Source organism: Heteronotia binoei, chromosome 1, assembly GCF_032191835.1.
Source record: "Heteronotia binoei isolate CCM8104 ecotype False Entrance Well chromosome 1, APGP_CSIRO_Hbin_v1, whole genome shotgun sequence".
Taxonomy (NCBI): Eukaryota; Metazoa; Chordata; class Lepidosauria; order Squamata; family Gekkonidae; genus Heteronotia; species Heteronotia binoei.
In genome coordinates this window covers 195,285,950-195,298,352 of record NC_083223.1, presented here as the reverse complement: position 1 = coordinate 195,298,352, position 12,403 = coordinate 195,285,950, and the positions used below count along the sequence as shown (strand labels likewise).

At 43.8% G+C, this 12,403-nt stretch overlaps 1 protein-coding gene across 2 annotated transcripts in view; it reads left to right on the top strand.

Moving 5' to 3' along the window:
• Positions 1–12,403, top strand: part of CNIH3 (cornichon family AMPA receptor auxiliary protein 3) — a 180,976-nt gene that overhangs the window by 65,676 nt on the left and 102,897 nt on the right. Inside the window, exon 2 of one of the 2 annotated variants that reach the window (XM_060245980.1) lies at positions 11,739–11,807. The exons of the other annotated variant lie outside the window; for it this stretch is intronic. Coding sequence (XP_060101963.1) covers positions 11,739–11,807 — 69 coding nt within the window. The remainder of the gene's footprint in view (positions 1–11,738; positions 11,808–12,403) is intronic. 2 annotated transcript variants of the gene reach the window in all.

Genomic DNA, 12,403 nt, shown 5'->3' with positions numbered 1-12,403 from the left:
AAAGTAGTTGCACATCTAAGGTTTTATTGTGCTGCAACCAAGTAGAAGAACATCCCAGGTGGAAGTTGGAAAGTCTCACAGGGCAAGTTCCACTCAGAGGGGAGGGAAGGAACAGCTGGCTGAGTAGAGGGGAGGGCGCGGTTTGAATTGCACCTGCAAAACAGAAAGAGAACCATTGCGCTCGGGGTGGAGTGCCATGCCACTTGCAGACTGGGAGGTCCCATCACGACAGGGGCAGCAGGTGGTGAGGGGTGTGTGTGTGGATGAAAAAAACAACCCTGCAGCACATGATGGGACCAACCAATGCACACCCACCTGTCCTGGGTTAAAGCATTCCTGGCTCGCTTGTAATTCCTCAGCCATGGCATCTGCAGCATGGGACTGTATCTTAGCCAGGGACTCTCTTAAAGGGACAGCCGCTGACCTGCCTCCCCACAGGCAATGGAGCAGCTGCTACCCTCCCCCCCCGTGCCCTGCCAGGAGTGGGAACAAGGCAAAGGACAGACAAGGGGGGGGACCTCCAGCAGCATGGAGGGGCTGGGGTGACTGCCCCATGCCCAGGCTTGCTGCCAGGTTCCAGTGCCAGAGATGCTGTCCATCTGCGCAGCCTAGAGAGAGGACAGGAGGAGCACCATAAGGGTGTGCAATCGCACTTACCCATCCATGCACGAACACCCTTGCACGTTGAGCCTCCGGGACCTGGAAACCTCTGGGGGCTTGGAAACAGGAGAGATTAGCTGTGGAGCAGAGACTTTGCTCTCCTTCTCGCAAGTCAAATATCACACACGGTACTGCCTACGTGTCTACTCTGTGCATCTCTCCCCATCAAGGTGCTCTGGCCCTCATGCTAAATCCACATGGCAGGGAGCTCTGTGGCAGAGTTCCATGATGTGCGCCCTACCCTACCTGAAGAGTTTTATGAGGCAGGGGTAGAAACTTTTCTAGGATATGGGGAGTGGCGATTGGGTGTTGGGGAGGGGGCTCGTCCAACCCAGGCTGTGAGGGGATTGGTGAGGCAATTACACGGCTCCATAAGGGGTTTTCAAGCTTGTGCAGTAGTGGACTTTGCTTTCTGTTTCAATGCATGTCTATGAGATATGTCAGCTTTTTCCACGATGCAACTATGCGCATCACGGAAAAAGCTGACATTGGGCATGTCAGGGCCCGAAGTTCTAAGGGAGCCAACTAAGCCAGGGCATGCCCCTAACTCTGTCCTCCCTCATGCTGGCGTAAGCCTCTCCACTGGACTTCCGCCTGCGCTCAGGTGCAGGGCTGAGATGCCGCTGCCCTGGGGTAGGGGCCCACTTGAGCAGGCCGACGCCTGTGTAAGTCACATCCGATCCAACATAAGTGGACTTGTACCGCCATATCCCTGACTTCTGCGGGCATGGGTCTTAGTTTGCTTCCAAAGGACTTTTGCCCCTCCCCCCCAGGATTGCACTGGAAATATCCAAGACAAAGACATTCCTTTGTTAGGCACTGGGATGCTTTCTGAAACAAGCAGGAGCTGTACACAAGAGAAGATCTCCACTTGTCCCCAGATGGAACCAGGCTGCTGGCGCTTAAAATCAAAAAGGTGGCTGATCAGTTTTTAAACTAAATCTTGGGAGAAAGCTGACAGGAGATGAAATGTCTCTGGTTTAGGAGGACTCATCTCATAGAGATGAAGGGTTAACTGTTACTTTACTACCGGGTAATAGATCAGAGTTGTCCACTGCGATGGTGACAAACAGTATAGACTATCTTCCAAACCCTCAAGGCGACAGGAGGAAGGTTGCGGGCCTAGCTTGCCTGGGAAATTATAGATGTTTGTATGCAAATGCTAGAAGTGTTCGAAGTAAAATTGGTGACTTGGAATGTTTAGTGTTGGGAGAAAACATAGACATTGTGGGAATTTCAGAAACCTGGTGGAATGAGGAGAATCAGTGGGACAGGGTGATTCCTGGATATAAGTAATATAGGAAGGATAGGGAGGGAAGGGTTGGAGGTGGGGTGGCTCTGTATGTCAGAGAGGGTATGCAGTCCAGTAAGACTGAGATCAGAGAATTAGATTCCCTTCTAGAAATGCTTTGGGTAGAAATAGAGGGCCAAAAGGAAATTTAACTATGGGAGTTTGTTATCGCCCACCAAATCAAAAGATAGAGGATGATTATAATATGATGGAAGGATTAAAGATAGCGGCTAAATGTAAAAACTGTGTCGTAATAGGTGATTTTAACTACCCACAGATTGATTGGGTCAATATGTGTTCTGGTCAAGAGAAAGAGATTGAGTTTCTAGATACTCTCAATGACTGTGCTATGTAGCAGATGGTCAAAGAACCTACCAGGGGTGGCAAGATCCTTGATTTGGTCCTAAGTAATGCCCAAGACTTGGTGAGAGATGTAAAAGTGATCGCACTGTTTGGGAGCAGTGACCATAACATTATTGATTTCACCATTTGTATATATAGAGAGTTGCTCCAAAAGACAAGCACAACCACGTTTAACTTTAAAAGAGGTAAATTCTCTGAGATGAGGAGGCATGTGAAGAGCAAACTGAAAGGAAAGATCTCTCTCGGCTTGACTTCGCGAACGAAGATTTAAGAAAGGTGCAGTAGTCCACGTCTGCTGCAGGCTCGCTGGTGGCTGACAAGACCAATGCGGGACAGGCAGGTCCGGCCACAGTGGCTGCAGGAAAAAGTCTGATTTGGGGTTGGTGCTGTAGCAGTACGTTAACGAGCTCTGTCTGCCCGGGCTTGATGTTAGAGTTTTCCTTCTCTTGGCTGGCGAGGTTGGTGAGCCCAGCCTGCCCATCCGGTTATACTGCCGGACATTCGGTCGCACCATGACGTGGCAAACTCTGTGAAAACGGGGGGGGGGGGGGGGGACACCAGCGAGAAGGTGTTGCCACGGATGCAGTAATGTAGGAGAGGCCATTGCAATGACCATCTGCCAGGCATAGCCAGACAGTGATCACGCAGCGTTCACTACACCGGGAAAAGAGAGGCGATGTATTGCGCGTGCACTTTCCCGGGGGGGCAGGACACCCAGAGGGAGCCTTCCCCCAAAAGGAAAGGTAAATACAGTCAAAACCCTTGGGGAAGCTTGGAGACTATTTAAAACTACAATCCTAGAAGCTCAGATAAAATATATACCATAAATTAGGAAAGGCACAAACAGGTATAAGAAAAGGCCTGCATAGTTAACAAAGTAATGGAAACTGTAAAAGGTAAGAAGAACTCCTTTAAGAGGTGGAAAGCTAGTCCAAGTGAGATTAATAAAAGGAAACACAGGCTGTGGCAAATCAAATGCAAGACTGTGATCAGGCAGGCAAAAAGGGACTATGAGGAGCATATTGCAAAAAACATAAAGAGAAGCTGAATGCATTTTTTGCCTCCGTCTTCACTGTGGAAGATGAGAAGTGTTTGCCCGCTCCAGAACCACTAATTTTGGAACGGGTGTTGAAAAACCTGAATCAGATTGAGATGACAAGAGAGGAGGTCCTATAACTGATAGACGAATTAAAAACTAATAAGTCACCAGTTCCGGATGGCATACATCCATGTACTTGAAAGAACTCTAAGTTGAACTTGTGGCTCTCCTGACAAAAATATGTAATCTTTCATTGAAATCTACCTCCATTCCTGAGGACTGGAAGGTAGCAAATGTCACCCCCATCTTTAAAAAGGGTTCCAGAGGAGATCCAGGAAATTATAGACCAGTCAGTCTGACTTCAATAACGGAAAAGTTGGTAGAAAGCATTAACAAGGACAGAATGAGTAGGCACATTGATGAACACAAGTTATTGAGGAAGACTCAGAATGCTGTTCTGTAAGGGAAGATCTTGCCTCACTAACCTGTTACATTTCTTTGAGGGGGTGAACAAACATGTGGACAAAAGAGACCCAATAGATGTTGTTTACCTTGACTTTCAGAAAGCTTTTGATAAAGTTCCTCATCAAAGGCTCCTTAGAACACTCGAGAGTCATGGAGTAAAAAAACAGGTCCTCTTGTGGATCAAAAACTGGCTAATTAATAGGAAGCAGAGAGTGAGTATAAATGGGCAGTCTTTGCAGTGGAAGACGGTAAGCAGTGGGGTTCCGCAGGTCTCAGTACTGAGTCCCATGTTCTTTAACTTGTTCATAAATGATTTGGAGTCGGGAGTGAGCAGTGAAGTGTCCAAGTTTGCAGAGGGCACTAAATTGTTCAGGGTGGTGGGAACCAGAGAGGATTGTGTGGCACTCCAAAAGGATCTGTTGAGGCTGGGTGAGTGGGCGTCAACGTGGCAGATGAGGTTCAATGTGGCCAAGTGCAAAGTAATGCACATTGGGGCCAAGAATCTCAGCTACAAATACAAGTTGATGGGGGTGTGAACTGGCAGAGACTGACCAAGAGAGAGATCTTGGGGTCGTGGTAGATAACTCACTGAAAATGTCAAGACAGTGTGCGATTGCAATAAAAAAGGCCAACGCCATGCTGGGAATTATTAGGAAGGGAATTGAAAACAAATCAGCCAGTATCATAATGCCCCTGTGTAAATCGATGGTGCGGTCTCATTTGAATAATGTGTGCAATTCTGGTCACCACACCTCAAAAAGGATATTATAGCATTGGAAAAAGTCCAGAAAAGGGCAACTGGAATGATTAAAGGTTTGGAACATTTTCCCTATGAAGAAAGTTTAAAGCGCTTGGGGCTCTTTAGCTTGGAGAAACGACGACTGCGGGGTGACATGATAGAGGTTTACAAGATAATGCATGGGATGGAGAAAGTAGAGAAAGAAGTCCTTTTCTCCCTTTCTCACAATACAAGAACTCGTGGGCATTCAATGAAATTGCTGAGCAGTCAGGTTAAAACGGATAAAAGGAAGTACTTCTTCACCCATGTGGAATTCACTGCCACAGGAGGTGGTGGCAGCTACAAGCATAGACAGCTTCAAGAGGGGGTTAGATAAAAATATGGAGCAGAGGTCCATCAGTGGCTATTAGCCACAGTGTGTATATATATGTTGGACTGGATGGGCCATTGGCCTGATCCAACATGGCTTCTCTTATATTCTTATGTTCCTTGCAGACTACAGTAGTACAAAACCCAAAAATACTGGTCCTCAGTTTACCCAACCACATTAAACAAAATCCAATCCCCCCCCCCCCCCCAGAATAATAGAAATAGGGTGAAAATCAGCCTCTTTCTCAAATAATACCTTCTGTATTCAAAGCTACTTTCTGTATTGAAAGCTGTCATTGTCTGGGGGAACATGTACAGCTATAAATATCTTAATTGTTGCTCTGTTGAAAGAGACAGTGCCATTATAGAATCTTTGAACTGTTCGACACACGGATGCATAATCTGGAATCCTTCCTGTGTGAACATGTACTTTAAGATAATGAGTTTGGATGAGATGTTTACTGTCTCAGAATATGGTATGACGTCCATAAATCAATGTAAAACTTGAGGAGCAAATTACTTGTAATACAGTAATACATATAATACAACCCTGACAGGTGCTCTGGCCAACAAATTGGTATTTAGGACCCATTTTGAGAAAAAAAATATTTTAACCACTTTCATGTTATGAAAAGAGATACATAAAACTACAAAATGAAGGAATGCACCTAAAAAAAGGCAACAAACTCACATCACAGAGAAATATCAGTTGAATAGGAGTACAAAGTATAAAGCAAAATATGTGTTAAAATTGTGAACTAATATATGAGATCAAACATTATAGCTGTACATACCAGGAGCTTACCAACTGCATGTAAAGCATTCTCATATATATGGTCACCATGCTATGTGAACAAGGGCAACACATGTAGCTTGTATGGCTCTGAAACATGTTGATTACTAGATTTTTCAGCGTTCATAGTAATACATACTAGGGTTGTATGTTCATGGTAAATATATGCATTGCCCATGTTCACACCGCTTGGTGACCATCCATATTGGGAAGATCATGAGTGGTATGTTCTCCTAACGTGCAGTTAATAGGCATGTGTGATGGAATTGAAGGGTTAAAGTAGTAGCTGAGGACTCAGAGCACTGAGTCATGTGACCTGAGGGTGGGGGCCAGGAGCGCTCAGAACTCTCAGGTCTGGAGTGGGGGGTTAACTGTCAGAAAACGGTCAAAAACGGGGAGTTGGAGACAGAGTACTGTGAAGGAGACTTCGTGGGGAGGGAAGCTCTCAGTCGGCTCGGTGAAATCAGCCTGGTGGCTGTGGAGGGCATATCTCTTGGTCACGGGTGCCCTCAGAGAAAGAGGAGGGTGACAAGAGAGTGTCAAGGTGGAAGACAATAGTGGTCACAGACATATTTTACACTGCTCCTAAGAACTTATAAGGTGGCGGAGAGAGAGCCGCGGGTCTGAGGGAGTCAGGAGAGGTGGGGGCTGTCACACCAGATGACTCCAGGGACCGGGCATATAAAGCCCAAAAAGGCCAGCCTGAGTAAAGTTTTGGAGAAGAGAATAATAAAAGGACTGTGAACCTTGAAAAACCTCAGTGCCCTACTGAAAGTGTCCAGCCTATAGCCTGTATCTAAACTGTTATTCAAAAGAAGACACAAACTATGTATAAACATCCCATCACCCCCAGTTCAAGCCTATCTGTAAATAAAGTACTGTGGTTGATTGTTTCGATCCCCGGTGCCTGAGTCTTTGGGAGAGACATCTATTCAGCAGTGATCCCCTCATTTGCTATCAACAGGACCCCCTAAGTGACTAATATCATTATACGTCCTTGCGCAGTCACAGAAAAAGGCGGGCAATAGGCGGCCATTGCTTTATATGGTTATAGCATGGTATGCATGATTGAAAAGGGCTTTTAGCATGCGTTCTTTGGCCTGTCTGTTTGAAGCCATTTAGATGGTTTCATTATTTGTTTTGTACATTCAGACAAAAAGGTATGCATAAAATTTCATATGAAGAAGTATAGATTTTGGTCTAAAGATATTGTTAGGAAGCTGAAATGAATAACAAGATTTCAATGTGTGTATCAGGGCAGAAAACCCAACCCACTGTTTTTCTTATGTTAATTTGCAACAACTGTTTTGACAATGCATTAGAATTTCCATGTTGAAAAATGCACAGAAAAAACAACAAAAATTTTTGAAAGCTAAAAGTGCATTGATATTTATAAGAGTTTCTGACACAGATTGATTCTACACTAGCACATAGTCTACAGTTGCTCATTCTATTTATTTGCTTTTTAGGGGGAGGAACCCTAGATGATGTCAAAGTCAGCCTGTTGCATTCTAGTGTTTTCTATGTTATTATTCCATCCTTTTCTGAATTATGGTAATAAAAAATCCTTAAAATGTGATTACAGTGTCAGACTGTCCTATATAAACAGTATAAGTGCTGTTGAAGCTTCCGAAGACTACATTCTCTTTAATTTCCCCCCCTCCTTTTTCTCCTAGTTTAATTAATTATATTCTGCTCTCTTCAGCATTCTTGAATCAATTTTAAGTTATAAGCTCTTATTTCCCAAGATAGGTGTTGTTTCCCTGGGTAGCTAGCGTTTGTCATGATCTGGAGATGTAAGGTGTTTTGAAACTCACTAGGGAGTTCCTGGGATCCTGACAGCTCCATTTATTCCCAGGGAAGAGAGCCATACGGACAAAAAGATCAGAAATTTGTTTCTACAGAGAGAAAACCATTTGCTTCACTTATCATGAAGGGCAAGATGGATAGCTGTTGTAAAATATGTTCTGGGTATTGAAATGTGCAGACATGTAACCTTGTTTGCTTGGAAAATCAAGGTTCACCTTCCCCAGTGGGAGTGAACTCATAAATTGGATTGGGTGAGGCAAGGAGGTGGATAACATCTAATTGACCTTGTTCAAGTCCTAGGAGCTAGACTCCCCTACATGGAGCAGATGAGGGTCAGGATTTGCATTTGCTCCATAGACATCAAGGAAGAGATGCTAGAGGAAAACCTTATGTATTATGTAGTTTAGCTTAGTATTATGTTTTTCTTGTTCTTTTCCTTAGATCCATAAAACTGGTAGGCATGTGTGATGGACTGCACTTTTTAATAGCCTAGAAGTGCTGTACAAACAACTGAAGGGCTGTGAAGGGTTAATTCTTCACAGAAACAGAGGACCTTGAGGGACAAGCTACTCTAAGCAATCTGATTGGTTAGCATCAGCTGAGTGGAGAAAGTTTGGAGAGAGCTGCATGCTAAGGAGAGATTCACTTAGATTTCTATCTTGACTGAGTTGAGTCTAATTTGAGCCTTAGCTAAGAGGAGTTGAGCACATACAGTTTTTGAATCCAGCCCTGACTAAGAGCAGTTTAACATAGACAGGAGAACTGGGGAAAATTGGCAAGGGTGAGTGGGTAGTTAGATAGAGACTCCCATTCATGCCAAGGAAAGGAGATAGATCTTCTAAAGAGAGAAGGAATTTCCCTACCCAGTCAAACAGGGGATTACCTATGAAGAGTGCAGAGATCCCTGGTCTGGGATGGTTAGAACATGCCTTTAGAAATCTTAAGAGTCAGTTGAAAACTCTAGATGAATACTGGTGTATCAAGAGAAGGTATTTGGGTACTGGAAAGAGTGTACCAGCCTTCTGGAAACCAAGAGTTAGAGAATACTCATAGAAAGTGTACCAGATTGTTTGGGAAAACACTGGAACAAAAGCTTCTAAACATAAAGATTTAACTGTAGATAACTCAAGAAACTCTAATTAGCCTGAAATATAAAATATGAACTATAAAAACTAAAGTCTGTACTATCGGTGCGTGTGTGTGCAGAGTGAGGAACAGAGATATGTACAATAGTGAGCTCCAGTAAGAAGGTGAGCCACACACCAGCACCTAATATTAAAACAGTGTATTTACAGAATATATACAAAGTAACTAGTGCAGTGACAAACATAAATCTGAGCGACAAAGTGCTCCGCCAGCATCACCTCTTGAGTGAGAGAACTATACACTGGCAATGCAGTCCTTATATATGTACATCAGCCAATCAAGGCAGTCCATATTCTTGCTGACTCCAGCAGGTACTTTCCCTTCGTCATTGTCCAGCCAGAACCGGCTTGCTGACAAGGTTACTCTGACCTGACCTGTCAGATAGATCCACCTGCTGGCTTGTTGCTCCTGTCATGCTGTGTAAAGGAGGACTCCACACACACCGACATGTACATGTACTGGTTTTACCTCAGACCACTGATTTCACTTGACCTTTTCCCTCTATGTTGAATAATTTGTTAATTTGGAATGTAGAAACTTGCCAAATGCCATTTTCAGTGGTTTAAATTAGGTGCTCATGACCCTTCCCTCAGGTTCCTGGGCTGAACCAACAGCCAAAATATTGTTCTGTGACAGGGTGAGACAACCAGAGTTCTTCAGCAAAGAACACAGATAGGATGGCTCAGTCACAAAAGGGAATGGAAAATGGAGGGAAAATCTTGCCTCCGAGAGAGGGAAGTGGATGGGCCTTCATAGTATGATAGTAATTTTCCCTTGTCTTGTGCTCTAGCTGAACGTCTAGCAATAAAGTTTTTTTGTTTAAGAGAGCAGACTGTGTTTCAAACTCCTCCTTAAGTGCCTTAGCCATTCACACATGCTCACACACATGCACAGGTAAAGGGCTGAAGTAACTGGTAAACTCTGCCTTTTGTAATTGTTCAGAGGCAAGTGTTCCAAAATCACTGATCATGTAGTAGGCTGGATTTAACTTGGGGTGATGGCACAAAGAAGAGGAACATAAACATACTACACACATGTAAACACACATAGACCCAGCATGGGTTAATAACAGTGTTTAAATATGGTTTTGCAAACTGTAATCAATCAAAGTACTGTTATGATTATTTACAATACAATTTTAAAAATTAGCCATATCTTTGGCTGGCTTTAGAGTATAAAGCAGTATTTAAATCTCCCTCTTCCCAAAGGAACAGAAACCAATAATTGATCACTAAGTCATAAATGTCCCAACGCGATCAGCTGTTTTTAGATAAAGAGGAAGTAATGAATTAGGCTGAACACAAAGTAAGAAAAGGTAAATGGGGGAGAGAAATGGGACCTTTGCTGAATGGGGCATTTTGAGGGGAGCACTGGGGATCTTATTAGACTGCCATCATTTAGATATTAACTGCCTCAGATTTTATGGGAAATGTTTGATCTCTCTGTTGTGACCTGCCCTGAGCTACGGTTGCCAAGTCCAATTAAAGAAATATCTGGGGACTTTGGGGTGGTGGAGCCAGGAGACATTGCATGACAAGCATAACTGAACTCCATGGGACAGCACACCCTTTAAAATGCCTTCCTTCCATTGGGAACAATGAAGGATAGGGGCACCTTCTTCTGGGGCTCATAGAATTGGACCCCCTGGTCCAATAATTTTGAAACTTGGGGGGTATTTTGGGGAGAGGCACTAGATGCTATACTGAAGATTTGGTGACTCTACCTCAAAAAACAGCCCCCTCAGAGCCCCTGATACCTGTGGATCAATTCCCCATTATTCCCTTTGGGAATCATTCTCCATAGGAAATAAAAGAGTGCCCAGTAGACCCCCCCCCCGGCTTTCTGATGACCCTAAAGTGGGGGGAGTGCCTCCAAACTTGGGGATTGGCAACCCTCTCTCACACACCCACACACTTACTGGGTCTGGTTCCTCCACAACCACATCTGAAAAAAACAGGGGCTATGCTGCTCTCTCTCTCACACACACATACACTCTTAATTGCTCTGAAATGAAAGCAAAACAAATGGAGGGACTGTGCTTCTGACCCTTCCCTATGAAGTACTTCCTGCTTCCTGTTCTTATTTAAAGGTACACATACAAGCACACACACATTTTGAAACGGGACCTGTTTGCAGGTTTCTAAACCTGCTGGAGATCTAGAGGTGCATGGTGGCTGTGGGAGCAGGGCTTCCCTCGCCGGCCAGCTGGCTGGGGGCGGGGGGAAGCCTGTAAAACCGGGAGATCCCCTGCTGGAACCTGGAGATTGGGAAGCCTACCCTGAGCTCACTTGCAGCTGAGGGTGGGATACAAATCTCATGAAATAAATAAATAAAGTAGGAACTGGCCTCTCTGTGTGGATTTTTATGGGAGTTATACATCTGTACTAAGTGCTACGAGGGCCTCCCACCTAGCGATACCGGCCTTCAAGTGGGATCTGGGGATCTCCTGGAACTATACCTCATCTCCAGACTACAGAGATCAGTTTCCTTGGAGAAAATGGATGCTTTGGAGGGTGGACTCAATGAACTTGTACTCCACTAAGATCCCTGTCCTCCCCAAACTCCACCCGCAAATTTCCCAACCTGGATCTGGCAGCCTGATCCCTCAATCCCCTGCTAGTGGCCAGGAGGGACCTGGAAACCCTACTCCCACCCCTTACTGTTTACAGCCAAATGTGGAAAAGATAATCTTCAGCAGTGGAAAAAGTTCATAGTTAGAACTGTCCTTCACCTCTATAGTCCATTTGCTGAATATGCTGCTGCTTCTAGATTTTATCTGTAAGATGCAATTACTAGTAGTTGGAGAAGATTTCTTCAGTGTAGGTCCTGAAACATGGGTTCTGAGACAACCAGCCATTATAACTTTTTTAAAAAAATTGCGTAATATCCTACTATGTGAAATGAATTTGTCAGGACCACATCTGTGCTGGAACTAATCCACATCAAATTTATTAAAGTAAAATTGGAATAAGATAATACATTTTGTTGCCAATAATGGTGAAGCAACTTAAATTTCCAACTAGTACTACTGTAATTGCAATGTTTGAAAAAATTTCTCTTGCAGATAATTGCATTTGATGAATTAAAGACAGACTTCAAGAGCCCCATAGACCAGTGTAATCCAGCACATGCGGTATGTTCTGTTCTGATATTTTGCAATAACTAGTTTTGATAAAAAATACTAAGATGTCAGACAAGATTTTTGAATAAGGATGTAGAATTGCCTGAAACTAACATGAAGCTCATTTTGATGTAATGAAATTATGCAGTAAACCTTCATACAATAATTTCTGATTCAGAAATGATGGAATGGAAAAGCAGAAACTAAGGGCTGATGCACACAACCAAAAATGTATTCTGCTTGCAAGGCAAGCTCAATGCATGCCACACACAGCTGGACACACTGAAACCATTAGCTGATTATTCTGCCTCTCTGTTACAAGGATGTGTTTTTACGGGTAATGATGTATGAAAAATACATTTTGGATTGTATGAATTAGTCCTAATGATTTCTCAAGGTGGCTTGTGTCCTCATATTCCTACTGTTACGAATCAAATAAAATAAGGCAAGGTTGTGGGCATGTGGTGGCAAATTAGTGATTATATAAGGCTGCCTTATACCGGTATTGGTCCAATTGGGCAATGCTGCTCTTTTGAGTGTCAGTGACTCTCCAAAGTCCATCCACCATGGTACCAGAGATTCTTTTAACTGAAGATCACAAGGACAGA